The sequence below is a fragment of the Lycium barbarum genome, chromosome 6, assembly GCF_019175385.1.
Source record: "Lycium barbarum isolate Lr01 chromosome 6, ASM1917538v2, whole genome shotgun sequence".
NCBI classification, from domain to species: domain Eukaryota; kingdom Viridiplantae; phylum Streptophyta; class Magnoliopsida; order Solanales; family Solanaceae; genus Lycium; species Lycium barbarum.
In genome coordinates, this window is record NC_083342.1 from 1,159,696 (window position 1) to 1,176,574 (window position 16,879).

Consider the following 16,879-nt stretch of genomic DNA (forward strand, 5'->3'; position numbering starts at 1 on the left):
ACGAAAATATATATATATATATATATATATATATATATATATATATATATATATATATATGAATGAAAAAATAAATTATGAATGAAATAAAAATATATATTTTTATTTCATTCATATATATATAAATATATATATATATATATATATATATATATATATATATATATATATATATATATATTATTTCGTTCATATGCCAATGAAATAAGATGAATATATATATGTTTTTTTTCGTTTATATACCAACGAAATAGGAAAATATTTCATACATATATATTTCATTCATACATATATATATATATATATATATATATATATATTTCATTCATATATATATATATATATATATATATATATATATATATATATATATATATATAAATAGGAAATTATATATTTTTTTTATTTCATTCATATATATATATAACTTCACCACCCCAAAAAAAAATTATAATTTCCTATTTCTTTTTTTATTCACGAAATACAAAAAAAAAAAAAACACCTATTTCGTTGATTGTGTCACGAAATGCGAAAAAAACAAAACAAAACAAATCAGTTTTCGTTTTTATTCACGAAATAAAAAAAAAAAAATTCTATTTCGTTGATTGTGTCACGAAATGCAAAAAAAAAAAAAAAAAAAAAAAATTCGTTTTTATTCACGAAATACAAAAAAAAAAAAAAAAAACTGCTATTTCGTTAAGCAGTTCACGAACTGCAAACAAAAAAAAATAAAAAAAATTGTTGCGGCTATGAACAGTAAATGCTGGGCATTTCGTTGATTATATCAACGAAATGCTCATTATGGTATAAAAAAAAAAGACACTCTATGCAAAAATAAGCAATTTTGGCTCCGGACTCTAAGTTTTCATAAATATCTTTAAGCATTGCTCAATCAAGTCGATGTTGACCCCCTGTAGTTACCTTTGACTGTCTTATTAAAATTCGATGGTTCAATTTTATAACAAGATTTTCTTATCACCATTTAAAATCAATTTGAACTTTTAATTTCCCAAGACACCAGAACTCAGCAATGAAAGAAAAATTATATTTCCACTACGACGTGACACAAGATAGGTGTAACTAGACTCATAAGTTGTTATTATGATCAGATGAACTGGAGACTTCAACAAATAATTTAAAGATGAGGACGACAATACAAATATGAAATATTTCAGCAATTATCGAAGTCGTTGCAACAACTTCAATTTTATATTCCAGCAACTTATGGATTTATTTCATAACAAATCCAGAAATTCTTGAAACAACTTTTGAGTTGTTCGACGAAACAACAGTTGAGTGATTGGTGAAAACGTACCATATCCTTTATTGTGGCGGGGGTAGAAGCCCGCTTGGGGGTTCGGAACTCAGTAATTTTTGCTCGAACAATGTATTTATGTTAAAAAATTATTAAATATATACACATATTAAATGTTTATATTAGCACTTGAAGTCATTGTTTAAAAAATCTAGAACCTATAAAGTTTGAATATTCGCTCGGCCGCTCGGCCTTAGATCCTATTATGCTTGGTGGATGTATCAAATTTGATCTGGATCACCTAGGATTTTTCTTGGATGTCCAAGAATCTACTTAATAATTATAACGTTTTCAAAGCAAATTATGAAAATCGACAGTTGATTGGGCACATAGATAGTCACAGATTGTAGACTAGATACAACAACATGCGATTTTCCTTCAACCAATAATGCATTACTCATAGAAGAAGTACTAGCTATTTTATCTAGCGTTTCAAATTTGAATTTTTAAATAAACTTCTGTGATTAATTCATAAAGTTTCAAGAGTTTTCTTTTTAAACTCAAAATATTAACGTTTTTTAAAAGTAAAAAAACAGCCTTGATGCAAATTTCGAACCCAAAAAAATTAATTAAGGAAAATTGTTTCACTCAGATTTTTTTTTTCTCAGAAACTACAACTATCTAGTTTTTCCTTAAATAACCTTTCTGAAGATTATCCAAAATGACCGTTTCCCTTTTTTGCAGAAAAAAAGTTAGGGGAGAAGGACATCGTTGATTTATTGGCTCAATGAATTAAGGAAACAGCAGCCATTAGCTCCATGTGACAGTGGAAGCATTTAGTCAATATGTATCAACTTGTTAATTTGTCTAGTACTAATAAATTATAGTACAAGCTTAGCTCTATCAACCTCAAGAAACCGTGCATGCATGCACGTCCTTAATTAAATTAACAGCCATCAACATTCGGCAATGTTTCATAATGACAATTGTGCACGATTAGCCAAAAGTCCCTTACTGAAAATTATACTACCTCCGTCTCAATTTATGTATGATGCACTGTCTTTTTTAGTCAGTTTAGAAAAAAAAATTATATTAAAAAAAATAACTTTAAACTTCTCATTTTATACGTATACGAATATATACTCCATTACCAAAAAATCTATATTTTCCCACTGTTTTCCACTGAAAAATGTTCAGTGGTTATTTCCCACTGAATGTCGGGTGAGAAAATTTAAATAATAGTATTTTCACATGAAAAAAGTATGGAGTCCCAACATTTCAGTAGAACCTGTTTCCCATCATGTGTTTTCCCAAAGTATGGAAAATCATGTTTTATAGTACAAATTTGTCACCATTGGCGAGAAAAACATCTTTTCCTAGTATTGCTCCTTCCGTTCACTTTTAATTGTCCACTTTAGACTTTACACATACTTTAAGAAATAATAATTGATATGAGTATTTTACCACAATACCCTTATCAATTAATGTTTAGTCTTAAGTCTTGGAAAATGATTTGGAGAATAAGTGATTAATGTTAAAGGTTGCCTAAAGTGAAAATATATTTTTAGTATAGTGGATAAGTAAAAGTGAATAGAGAGAATATTATGACTTGTTTTAGACAACAAATTTCAAAATTTCCTATCATGATAATTTAAAATGTTCTTGCACATCATTCACATATATGTTATTTATTTATAATGATAACATAACAGAACAATACCGGCGAAGTCAGAAATTTCGATAAGAATGTTCAACCATACTTTGAAAATTTAGTATGTACGTTAACATTTGACTTATATACATAGTATAATTTCATGCATTTAGATATTTATGGGATGACTTTTTTTTTATATAAATCCTCCATTATGGAGTGGGGTTAGGCAGACCCCAACCTATATCTATCAACCAAAGAGAAAGATATACAATTAGGAGGAGTATTATCCTTGCCTCTATGTGGAGTGCGATGGATAAATACGTCCTGCTTGTACAATTTGTGGCCTTTATAGTTCAGGACAGTGCTAATAGAGGATGTACATCTAAAGAAATTGACAAAATGAGCAATAACGGATAAGAGGTCTGCTATGCATTATCAAATTTGGACTCCTTCTTCTTGACTTTGATTTTAAGATTAGAGAGTTGGTCATGATCAATCTTCAAGTTGGATTTGGCCGGTCTTGGTAGAAGTCTTGCCTCAGTGAAGCATGACCCTAAGGACGAAACGAAACAAGAAAGTAGTAGCACGCTAGCAATATTGCGTGAACTAGAGGGAACTTTGAATAAAACATATTAAATGAATCTTCCACCCCTATAGGCTTTTGGTCTTTTTAAATAAAAAAAAAAATGGACCGCCATTTATGGCGTTTACCATGCCTACTTATTCAACATTTTCTTCTATCCCACCTATGCCTGGCAACCGGTTCCAACCCGAACCGGTTATGGAACCGGTTAAGGAACCGGCCGGTTCCGGTTAACCGGTTTTAAACCTCAAATCGGAACCGGTCCGGTTTGAAGTGGTTAAAATCTATTTTTTTTTTATTTTTTGTATTATATATATATTATAGTATTTATTTGTATATTGTAGCTATATTTTCATATGTTATACAACTTTATAATTAAAGTTTAAATATTTACTGACTAACAGCCTAACAGCAAGTCAGCAATACAGAATAGTGTTTTTCGTATACATATATATGTATAACTTACATATACTTATATATATGTATAACTTAATATATATATACTATACATACTTATATATATGTACTATATACTATATATACTTATATATATATGTATAACTTATTATATATACTATATATATGTATAACTTAATATATATACTAAATATATGTATAACTTAATATATATACTATATATATGTATACATATCTACTATATATACTTAATATATATGTACTATATACTAAATATATGTATAACTTATACATATCTACTATATATACTATATATACTTAATATATTTGTACTATATACTCTATATACTTATATATGTGTATAACTTAATATATATACTTATATATATGTATAACTTAATATATATACTATATATATATGTACTATATACTATATATACTTATATATATGTATAACTTAATATATATACTTATATATGTGTATAACTTAATATATATACTATACATACTTATATATATGTACTATATACTATATATACTTATATATATATATGTATAACTTAATATATATACTAAATATATGTATAACTTAATATATATACTATATATATGTATATATACTATATATACTTATATATATATATATATGTATAACTTAATATATATACTAAATATATGTATAACTTAATATATATACTATATATATGTATATATACTATACATACTTATATATATGTACTATATACTATATATACTTATATATATATATGTATAACTTAATATATATACTAAATATATGTATATACATATCTACTATATATACTTAATATATATATATACTATATATATTTATATACTATATATACTTATAAATGTGTATAACTTAATATATATACTATATATACTTATATATATATGTCCTATATACTATATATACTTACTTATATAGTTTTTTTTTTATTTTTTATTTTTTATTTTTTACCGGTTTAACCGGTCCGGTTCCGGTTTTACCGGTTTAACCGGTTCCGGTTTCCAAAATATTGGAACCGAACCGGTAAACCATTAAACGGTTAACCGGTTCTACCGGTTCCGGTTTAACCGGTTCGGTTACCGGTTAAAACCGGTAATGGCAAACCGGTTGCCAGGTCTAATCCCACCTTTGCTTTTTTGATTTTACTAGTATCCGTACCCACCCAATGCGCGGTCAGCGTCAAATGAAATTAATCATAAAAAATTATCACCTTATTTGCTTGATATAATTAAAAAAAATATCATTTGACATATATAAATTAATAATATGTGCAATTTTAATTATAATTTTTCTTATTTGAACACATTAGATTATATTAATTTAGCAAAATCTAAATCTTGTAGTGATTAACCCTATTCATTATAGAATCCTGATTAATTGTTGATCTATAACATATAAAAAAGATCATATCATTAATAAATAAAAGGTTTACTTGACATAATTATTAGTTAAGTAACTTACGTCTAAATATGATTTGGAAAGCACAAGAACTTATAAATGCTATATTTTAGAGTCACCCACATAAGAAATTAATTTAATTCTTAAATTTTTAATGTGGTACTTGAATTTCTTTATATTCAATATTTTTAAATTTGGTTCTACTTATTAAGTCTTCCATTACACGGTCTTATTCATAATATAATTTCTCTATTAATATAATCTAAAATATTTTTTATTTCTTATGCTAATAAATTTAATACTCTGAGAGTTTATTTGTTAAAAGTATTAGAGCAAACAATTTGAGTAGAATATGAGCAATAACTCATTCCCGCTCTCTTTGTCTCTCCTTCCTCCCCCTCCCCGCTCCCACCCCCAGCCCCACCTCCCACATTTTGCATGATCTCCCAACATACTATTTAACTTATTCTAATAATAATGAACTAACAAATAGTTATAGATTTTGTTTTATGTCACTTCCCAAATAAATGAAAATCAAAAAATTATTCATATGTGCTCGTGTGAACTCAAGAACATATAGGTTTCAGTTTTTTGTTAATTAGAAAAACTTGAACTTATATTTTTCAAGTGTTAAATAAAAAATAAGCACAGATTACTTAAATAAGATATAAAAATTAATTTTGACAATAACATTTATGCATTTGTGAGCATAAACTATGCAGAGATTCGTTATCATATGTATTCACCAAAAACACATAATTTTCCATCATCACTCAGATTCTTTATTTTTCTTGGAAGTTTCAAATAATGATTATCCCTTTCGTTTGAGAAAAATAATCGAGAAATTAAAGAAGGATCATCAATGTGAAACCAAATCAATAAACCAGCTGTGAAAAAGTACAATGAATCTTATCATGTATTTACTATTAAATTATTATAATTTTTGGTAAGTGTCATAATTTCCTCCATTATATATTACACATATTTTTTCACTTTTATAATATTCACTACTCGATAAGTGTTCTTACATTCTTTGCGTGTATATTTTAGTGAAAGTACATATTCCTTTGTTGTCGAAGACATGAAATTAACTTCTTTTTCACACTATTCTTCATTGTCTCTTACTCCTTAAGAAAGTGATTTAAATATGACTTTATGACGAATAGTAAAGATGATTCAAGGCTAATGCTTTAACTCCAAAGACCAACCTTGATAATTAATTAGTGTATTGAGAATTTCTTATGAATTATATTTACCCAACAACTCACTGGAGATCTAAAAAGAAGAAGAAGCAACAACAACAACAACAACCCAGTGAAATCCCACAACGTGGGGTCTGAGGAGGGTAGAGTGTACGCAGACCTTACTCCTACCAAGGTAGGACGGCTGTTTCCGAGAGACCCTCGGCTCAATAAAAACATAAAAAGAGGTCAGATACGGCTAAGAGATTCAAAGCGATATGGAAATGAAGTAACGCAAGTGACACAGATAACATAGAATAATCAAAGCACAGGAAATAACATATAATAGCATAAATTAGAGCACAAGAAATTATACTACGATAATGCGACTATTAATAAGGCAGGGTAATGAGACTATCTACTAGCCTTCTAACCTAATATGGGTCCTCCAAACCCTCCTATCTAAGGTCATGTCCTCGGTAAGCTGTAACTGTGCCATGTCGTGTCTAATTACCTCTCCCCAATACTTCTTTGGCCTACCCCTACCTCGTCTGAAACCATCCATGGCCAACCTCTCACACCTCCGCACTGGGGCATCCGTGTCTCTCCTCTTCACATGCCCAAACCATCTCAATCTCGCTTCTCGCATCTTGTCTTCCACCGAGGCCACTCCCACCTTGTCCCGAATATACTCATTCCTAATCCTGTCACTCCTGGTGTGGCCACACATCCATCTCAACATTCTCATCTCAAAAAAAGATCTAAAAAGAAGAAGAAGCAAAAGTTAAAAAAAAAATGGTTAATAAAATAAATATGCAATGAATATATGAGTGTAATGGAGGCTTAGAAAAATAATTATAAATAAACAATAAGCAAATAAATAAAGGTGAGGAAAAAAACATCTAATGTAATAGCTCACAAAGCGTTTAAGAAAATTTTGGAATGCTTCTAATTTTCAGTAGAGAAATAAAAATAGTAAGATGTCAAAGTTATATAAAAATACAATATGAACATATACAAATGAATTCTTACGTAAGCATGGAAATAGAGATGATGATTGATGACCCCTCGATTTAACAAAAAAGCAAAGAAAAAATTGTATGTACTTGATCTAATGTGTAATATTTTTCCCGTTCTTTCCACAGTTTGGAATATTTCCTGCAACCAAAGCATACAAAAATTCAATGAAGAATCCTTCAAAGAATAGAATGCATACTTCAAATTGATTCCCTTGGAATGCTTCCAATTTTCAGTAGAGAAAGCACAAATAGTATGAATTTCGAAATTATATAAAATGCAATGTGAGCATAGATTGATAAATTCTCTTATGTAAACGTAAAATGGAAATGAGGATAGATGACCGTAGCTCCTGACTTAATTTTCAAGCTCATTATCCTCTTTTATACTTTTGAAGCTTAGTGTCCTCTTAAATCTTGATTGGTTGGGTTTGATATGGATCAATTCAAATTAAAAATCAATGCATATTATTATGATAATCATAAAACACTAAAATCATAATCAGTTCAAATTCCAAAGACCCCAATTGGGTAGGATGTGGATATAGAGTCTAGACTAATTTTTTTTTTTTTTTTTAAAAAAGTGCCAAAACGCATATTAGTACGTATGATTTTTAATTATTGAATAATATGCAAGATTTATTAATTATTGGATTCTTGAGATATTATAAAAGCTTATCAGCCATATACCTCTCATGTATTTAAAATTAAAAAAGCTCAATTTTTCAAGTTGGATAAGGATCAACTCATTTTTTATTACTAAGATGGATTAGTAATCCCATCTTATCCCACCCAATCTCATCTACCTGAGATAACTTATTTTGGGAAAAGAACGCATATTTCCCCTCAAACCAAAATAATTATCCGTCCATATCCCCATTATTTTCGTACCCGCATAAAGCAAGAAGCTCCTTCAACACTGCACTTCCATTCTTTAATAATCCTGCTCTTTCTTCCGCCTTTCGGCAGAGGCAGAGGAAACTAGTTTCTTCCTTGTGAGTCCCCTGAAGTAATGCATTTCTTTTTGCCTAGACCCCCTGCTAAAGTAATCAATAGTAGTTGTAGCTAACTAGTCTTAATGCAGCGGCCTTAAATTCAATAACATCATCACATGTGGAATTTACAATGAAGCTTCCTGATGGTCCTCGTCTCCTTGACTATAGCGTGGGCATTGAATTCCAAGCAAATTGCGTAAGATGACTATTGACTGGACTCTCTTCTGAATTATTGGGCAGTTTCATTGTCATTGCTTAGTGTCTCACTTGAATTTCTAAACACCTGTTTATCTGCTCTAGTACTATTATTCTTGCACTGAATTTAACTTGGTTATTCTGTGTTAAATTTGGATGACTTGATATAGATGGGGTGTTTTATACCCATTTAAGCAAATATTTTTATTTTTCACAAGAGAACTTCACGCGCTTTTGTTTTTATTTTTTGTGATGCCTAACAGATCATATATGATTATATGTGTGTCTCCACACTTACAGCTGCGTAAAGGCCGGGATTAAAGGGTTTTAAAATGCTCAGTTTTTAAGGATAGAGGTTTTTAGTTGGCAAACCTGTAAGTACGAACACCGGCATGATAAAAATGGACAAGTACAGGGGCCTCCCAAGCTATTCTGTCTAATAAATATATTGAGATTGTATCATCGAATACTGCTTCAGTCTTTCTCTTAGTCCTTCATGATACTATCATGGTATATAAATATACTTATATGGTCTTATGGATGATCATCTTCATTTATTCAAAAAGACACACTTTTCTCGAAAAAAAACCTCTATGATACATTCATCTTATATACACATATTATGATGGTATCATGGAGGACTACTTTAGTCCTTTAATGAGACACTTCTCAGGACTATGGTATCATCATGGTATATAAATATATTGAGATGGTATCATGGAGAACTGATGCAGTCCTTCTCTTAGTCCTCCATGATATCATCCTGATATATAAATATATTGAGACGGTATCAGGGAGAAAGGAATTTGAGCGAGGGGATACGTCGTAAATATTTCCAGCCAACTAGGGTCGAAGCGAAATTACTTGTCAAAATATTTTTGAAAATTTTCTTTTCACTTGATGATATGTTACATACATATATAACCACAACAATTTGTTAGTTTTGTTTGGTAACTAAACAAATTATAAATGGGCAAGGGAGAAGGGCGGGGGGGGGGGGGGGGGAGGAGAAAGCAAGTAAAACTTGAGTTAACAATGACTCATTATATTTAGCTCATCATGATTCAGTTCATTTCTATCCAGATAATATATGACCAGATTAATAATCCGTTCATCGATTACTTCAATCCATTGACCCGTTTAAATTCAACACAATCAACCTATTTGACACGTCTACAACTCTACTTGTCGAACATCACGCCTCACAAAACGAACAAATAAAAATTTCTCATCATCAATGTTTACTGCCTATAAATATTTGCCCATTTGGACAGTTTCCTTCACCCATCAACTCTTTCTTACACCTTAATCTTTTCAATACTACAAAAATAGCAACCATGACCAATCTATCCTTACTTTCTCTTTGCATCATTTTCACAATTTTCATCTCTTCTTCTAACGCCATTTCCCAATGCAACGGTCCTTGTAAAACCCAGGACGATTGTGACGGCGAATTAATTTGCATAAACGGAAAATGTAGCGATGACCCTAATGTTGGAACCAACAATTGCAAAAATAACCGTCCTTCCGTCCCTTCTTCTACAACCGATACATGCGAACCATGTGGCTCGATGGTTTGCAACGGTACACGCCTTCTATACAATTGCTCACCACCCATCTCCGCCTCTACACCTGCTCAACTTACCCACAATGATTTCAGTGACGGCGGAGACGGGGGTGGTCCAGGGGCATGTGAAGGGAAATATTATGACAATAACGAAAGCATAGTCGCGTTGTCTACTGGATGGTTTGCGGGAAGTTCAAGGTGTGGAAAAATGATACGTATTCAGGCTAATAATGGGAACACTGCAATGGCTAAAGTTGTGGATGAATGTGATTCTACTGCTGGTTGTGATGCACAACATGGTGATCAGCCTCCATGTGAAAATAACGTTGTTGATGGTTCCATTGCTGTGTGGAATGCTTTGGAGTTGGATACAGATGAGGGTACAGTTCCTATCACTTGGTCCATGGTCTAGGTTATTATGTGCTTTAATTTTCATATTGTAATTTGGATAAGCGTGACATCTTATAATATATATATATATATATATATATATATATATATAATAACTAGTGAATTTATCCGCGCTTCGCGCGGTTAGAGACAAAAATCAAAATATTGCTCAATAGTTATATTTATAAATTTTTATGAGAGAAAAATTAATCTCTCTCTCTATATATATATATCTTCGTGATTCGACTATATATGTAAATAGCTCTCAGCTCCTATATAAAAATAGCTTTGTATGTTTTGTTTACATAAATCACAAAAATAAATATGTGGACTTAAAATTTTTTAGAATGGAAATTGCGCAGGAAGCGGTTGGTATTTGAGCATAGTGAAGAGAATTAAAATAAATAATTGTTCGGTTGTTTTAGCGTAGCACATCTATATATAATATAAAGTTAGGCATAGAAAAGGTGATGTGGCACCTCTCTATGACCTCCATTAGTATTTATCTTTTTTCTCCCATTTTTGACATTTTTTCTATCATTCTCCTCATTGCCTATATTTAAAGTCCATGTAAAGACAATAAATAATAAAGAATTATAGTAAATAAATGGGGAAAAAAATGAAGAGTCATAGTATGGGCAGCAGCAGTTACCCACGAAATAGATAATTAGTGAAGGTAATAATGACATGTAGTAAATGATAATGAGTAGTCTAGCATATATTCATCTTGCAACAAGTAATTCTTTTCCTATAATCTCCTTTCTTCCTTCTATGTCTTTCGTAATTTCTTTCAAAAATTTCAGCATTCTTAATATGCGATTTATTTTTTCTTTTCTACTTTCTTAATTATTGATAGATTTTGTATTTTAGATTTGTTATTATGTTTTTGAGAGCATACACAACATAGCATGAAATGTTGTTGTCTTTTTATAAATATAAAAAGAGAGAAAATTTACCGGTAACATTTTTATGTCAAAATCGATATTGATTTTTTCATTTTTTGTGAAAAATGGTTTAAGCTTATTTGTATATCTGATTTAAGGATAATATTGCAGGGACTGTTTTGGAGCAAATTAAGCTTATGGAGAAGGGATGGAGAGGGTGTGGCACCTACAAAGAACCAAAATTCACTGGTAATTATATATTAAATCTGTCGCTTTTCTCTCTCAAAGTTGTGCTTACAAAATGTTTGTATTTGTGCATATTTAGTGAAACCTTTTTTCGTTAAATTTGTGGAACTTTTAGTAAAGTTTAACATCTTGATGTACTTATATTATTAGTTTTAGTCTTGATAGATTTTATTAGTTTTTTGGTAGAATCAAATAATTTAAGTTATAGTTTTTTTTTCTTATCAACAACAAGAAAATTCATTTATACCGTAAAGTTACATTTCTATGTTTGTAAGAAAAAATATCTTACACGGTTATTCTTAATCTTTTTTACTCTTGTCTTATTTCAGTGTTTTTCATCTGTTTTCTTGCTTCCATAGTAGAACGTAACTTTTGCGACAGTTAATGTTACATGAGTGGCCAAGGTTGAAGCCTTTTTAAACTTATATAGAGGTAAGAAGAATTGACAAGTGAGAGAAGATAATTTCAGGAATTTTACAGAAAATTGAGAGGACGATTAGATGAAATTGATGGGAGGAAAGAAAGAAACAAACAAGCAGAAAACGGAAAGATAAAGCGAGAATCACATTTTTCTTCTTCTTCTTCTTCTTCTTTTTTTCCTGGACCCCGGCCCTATTTTTTGTGTTTTATCTCAGTCATTTCTTTTGCTGTTTCGTTTTTTTTTTCTTCTATTTATTTCAAGTATTTATTGGAGTGAAATTGGAAACAAAGTCTACCTTATTATTAACAAAAGACAATTCTTACTAAGACAACAATACTAAGAGAAAGACCGAATCAGAAGAAGAAAAAATTGAACGATATTTTAGATGTGCATCTTCCGGATTTTTACACTACAATTAATGTCTTTTTTCGTTATCTTTTACTTTTTGTTCTACTTATTCAAGTTCACCTATAATTTTAAATGAGTTATTTTATATTTAATTTGATTTTTTTTCCTCAGACTTTTATTTCAAATAAGTTTATATAGGATGTTAAAAGTTTATAAAACGATGTAGATTCGTAATTATTAATTTTCTTTATTAAAATCATGATATTAATATTTAACTGTAATTTTTACAACCGCGCGAAGCACGGATGGGTGTACTAGTTTAATATAACTAAAAGAATGAAAAGAAAGCAATTTTTTGAGCTTTTGTAATATGACATATAAATGAAAAAATAGAAAAATGTCAAAAACGAGCAATCGCTCTTGCACTATCGTCAAAAACCTTGTTAAATTTAAAAAATAATCCCTTTCTTCATACTCAAATACTAAAGATAATTAACAATTTGATTTTGGAAAAACTAAAAGTATTCTTAAGTAATCAAGTCAAAACCAAAACACACATTGATACAAGTTACTGCTCCAACCCAAACGTATTATGCAAAACTATTAAATTTTCATAAACTAATGAAAAGTAAAATTAAAGCAATACTACTTACTTTTTATGTCCGTTATAAAAGTAAAATGATTTTAACCATTCTCATTCCAAAATCAAAAGCTAACATAAACCTAAGATTTGGTATCTAAAAAAAAGACAGTCTCTTCAAGCTTCTTCTTGTGCCATCTTATGATGCTAACTTCCTTGGCCACCTTAAGTGTACATGTGTATGTCAAATTAACCTTAGAAAGTTCAGTAATGTAATTCTCTTCCACTAAACTAAACTCTGCTTCTTGTTTTTCCATTCCTACCGCAATGATCGAGTCACAATATGTCCTTTTATTTGGAACTACAAAGTTTTTGCAATTGGCTGGACTTTAAAATCGTTACTCTTTAATTTCTTCCAATTGTAATTCCTCATGCAGTTTTTTAATTTTTCTTGCCCTTCTTTCCTGTAAGATGAAGAATTAGTTAACGGACGAAATGAAGAAATAATAGAAAAATGAATTAGGGTATGGTCAAACACTTGAGAATTAAGCACAATATGTTACAATATTAATTGTGAAATATTTCCTCGGGAATGAAAGAATCCACATATATACCTGGCGTGACAGAACCATTTTATACATATGGAGAACAACCTTAGATCTAGAAAAAAGTCACATAGAGAATATTTGGAAAATGAAAAAGGTTTGATACCATAAAATGTCCATGGAGGGATATTTATATTAGTAATAAATTGCAATTATAGTGGAAGATTAAAAGTCTGGCAGTTATATTTTGATGAGATCTATTTTAGACATTATTTCATGACATAACTAATAGTCTAATACTAAATTTCTGTCCATAAAATTTTGGGGAAGAGACCGGAGCCAAACAATTACAATTTCTCCTAAACGTCTTCTCCTTATTTAATTAAGTAATGTATTTATTCACTTATAAATTTTTAAAAATGAGTTAGTTAATCTGAAAATTTAGGAGAAAAAGGCCAAAAAAAAAATATGTGAATGTTGGCGAAACAGAGGGGCCATATCACTCTTCTTTTGCCTAACTTTATACTCCTAATATATATATAGATTTGGCATTAAGTTAAAAATGTCAGGTGACACGCATGTTATTCACTACCCTAAAAAATTTAACAATATCTCAATGACACAAAACTTACCAACATAAACTTAAGAAAGAAGGAATATTTACTGTAGCCCTCGCTATATCTTGCGAATACTCAGAAACAAAAAAAGCTTTCACAAGAATAAAAATTTACGACCAAATATCATACCTTTGAATTATGGCAGGTCAAGTATAAGGTGCTCACACATATAATTTAGCTATCCACATGGCTGCCTGAATATTCTAAATATAAAAGAAAGATTTTCTTCAAATCGACAGCGGAGTTATATAGCATGCCACAAATTCTCGCATGGTTAAATTTAATACTCTACAAAGGCGAGACGCAAGAAATCATGTACAATTTAATCATATCATTTGTTTAAGAAATTAAATCAAATATATACATATCATATCAATATTATTTAATCTACATAAAACTTAAAATCTATCACTAAAGTAATTAAAGGAAAAAAAATAAAGAGAGAGATTTGCTAATCATTCAACATACCTCAACAATTGTGTGTCGAAAAACTTATGGCCATTCAATTACCCAAAAGTAAAAAACGTGTTCCTTTTTATTGTTATTGTGATATCGGTTGTCACATTTTGATGGACCGCCCCCATCTCCGCCTTTACTGAAATCATTGAGGGTAAGTTGTGCAGGCGTTGAGGAGGTGACAGGTGGTGAGCACCAGTATATTGGGTGTATACCGTTGCAATTGAGTTGTCCTGATGGACGTCAATTATTGTTTCGAGGGGAGTTATGTTTACATATGTTGGTACCAACGTCAGGGTCATCGTTGCATTTTCCCCTTATGCAAATTAATTGGCCGTCACAGTAGTCCAGTGTTTGACAAGGGCCGTTGCATGAGGAAATGGCGTTAGAAGAAGTGATGAAAATTACGAACATGATGCAAAGAGAAAGAAAGACTAGATTGGCCATGGTGGCTATATTTGTAAAATTGTGAAGAAGATATCAGCAAATTGGCCAATATATATAGGCAATGCAACCGAATGATATAAAGTAAAGTGCAAGACTATTTAATGAAAAAATTTGCGAGGATGGTGGATGGACGACATGAAGTCAACAGCATGTGGACTGACTAAATAATGTTTCCACATAAAGCTAATTAATGGCGAGCTGCTTTAGTACTTCTTATCGTTGATTCAATTGTTAAAGGACGAGTTTAAATTTTATATAAAGTCGGTGTAAATAATTTAATATATTTTTGGGTATTCAAAGAATATTTATAGATAAGCTTCATTAATAAATGGGATATGAAATCTTAAAATTAAGTTATATTACCTATTATAACAGATTAAGATAACCTAATGATGGTGTAAATGTTATTTACACTGTGGTGTATGTTACCTAAGCGAAAGGAATAACCAGTAGAGTTTGAAGGATGATTGAATAAGTGCATAATGAACATTGACTGACTGATTGAGATTAAAAATAAACAAAAGATTTTCAGATCTTGTGATTTAATCAAAGATATCATAATATTTGTGTGGCTATAAAGTTTTTGCAATTTATGATCTTAAACAACAACATATTCAGTATAAAATCTCACAAAGTTGGGTCTGGATTTTATGATCTTACACATGCCATGATATTTGTGTCACTAAGAAATAATATCATTAAAGGTAAAATGAGAATTTAGATTTTAATTACTTATATATATATATAGAAATGATCATTTTTCCACAAGTGATATGATCCACTATACGTTCTTTTTCTCCCGCGTTATAATTAGCTCTTAAAATATATATATTTGTTTGAACAATTTTGTGTCCTTGTTGATTATCGGATTGTTCAATAAGAATGGTGGCCACTCTTCATTTTGAACTTATACTTTTCCTCTAGAGAATAAGAAAATTTAAGCGTATTGGGTCACTTTTTAATCCTCTAGATGACAGTTGATCAAGATGTTTGGTCAAATAAGAAATCAAAGTCAAAGCCAAAATATTAAGTTTATGAATTTTGAATTTTAATATAAAAATTTCAAGTTAATTAATTAATAACTGACTTGTAGATCTAATACTTATATATATATTTAATGAATCTATATGCTTTTTACCTAATTTTGCATTAGCTCGAAGTTACATGGCACTCACTCTCCTCTACCTTTTTCCCCTTTTCCTGTGAATTACGAATTATCTGTTTAATAAAACAAACAGTGCTAAATCTTACTCCACAAAATAAAAAATAGGTAATTAAATCATGTATAACTAATCCTCGCCTAATTTATTCTTGCATTACAATTACCTACACAACTCTATCCAACAACCAAACGTCCCCTCATATGAATATGCTTGGATCTTATAAGTTTTCATCGGTGGAAGTTTTATTTGAAGGAGTTTCGTCATAACATGGAAATTTTGAAAGGAAATCTTTTATGTCATAATCTTGTTGGCAAGAAGGGTTGATATTAAAGCCGAAAACATGAAAAGGGAAATAGCACTCGTTAAATAATTTTTACGCTAAAGTAATCCAACAAAGTCAAAAAGAATAACTTAATCCTTACATGTATAAATTTTGGTCGGTAATAAGTATATTGTTAGGTCCAACGTTTCACCTATTGATTTTGATGAT

The 16,879-nt window shown here is 30.0% G+C and overlaps 1 protein-coding gene across 3 annotated transcripts; it reads left to right on the forward strand.

Moving 5' to 3' along the window:
- The first annotated feature begins 9,989 nt into the window (after positions 1-9,989).
- On the forward strand, positions 9,990-15,546 carry LOC132600389 (kiwellin-like). 3 transcript variants are annotated; one of them, XM_060313512.1, is made up of 3 exons: positions 9,990-10,672; positions 11,738-11,815; positions 14,947-15,546. In XM_060313512.1, exons 1-3 carry the CDS (start codon positions 10,063-10,065, stop codon positions 15,123-15,125), a joined length of 867 nt encoding a protein of 288 aa, XP_060169495.1. In that variant the 5' UTR covers positions 9,990-10,062; the 3' UTR covers positions 15,126-15,546. The 3 variants fall into 3 exon arrangements, with proteins under 3 accessions (XP_060169495.1, XP_060169496.1, XP_060169497.1); XM_060313514.1 differs by having other exon boundaries at positions 9,991-10,672; positions 14,939-15,546; XM_060313513.1 differs by lacking the exon at positions 11,738-11,815 and having other exon boundaries at positions 14,947-15,544.
- The last annotated feature ends 1,333 nt before the right edge of the window (positions 15,547-16,879 follow it).

Coding starts and splice junctions, on each gene's coding strand:
- LOC132600389 (XM_060313512.1), top strand. CDS start 10,063: ATGACCAATCTATCCTTACTTTCTCTTTGCATCATTTTCACAATTTTC. Junction 10,673..11,737: donor GGAGTTGGATACAGATGAGG/GTACAGTTCCTA, acceptor ATAATATTGCAG/GGACTGTTTTGGAGCAAATT. Junction 11,816..14,946: donor CAAAGAACCAAAATTCACTG/GTAATTATATAT, acceptor TAAGTTGTGCAG/GCGTTGAGGAGGTGACAGGT.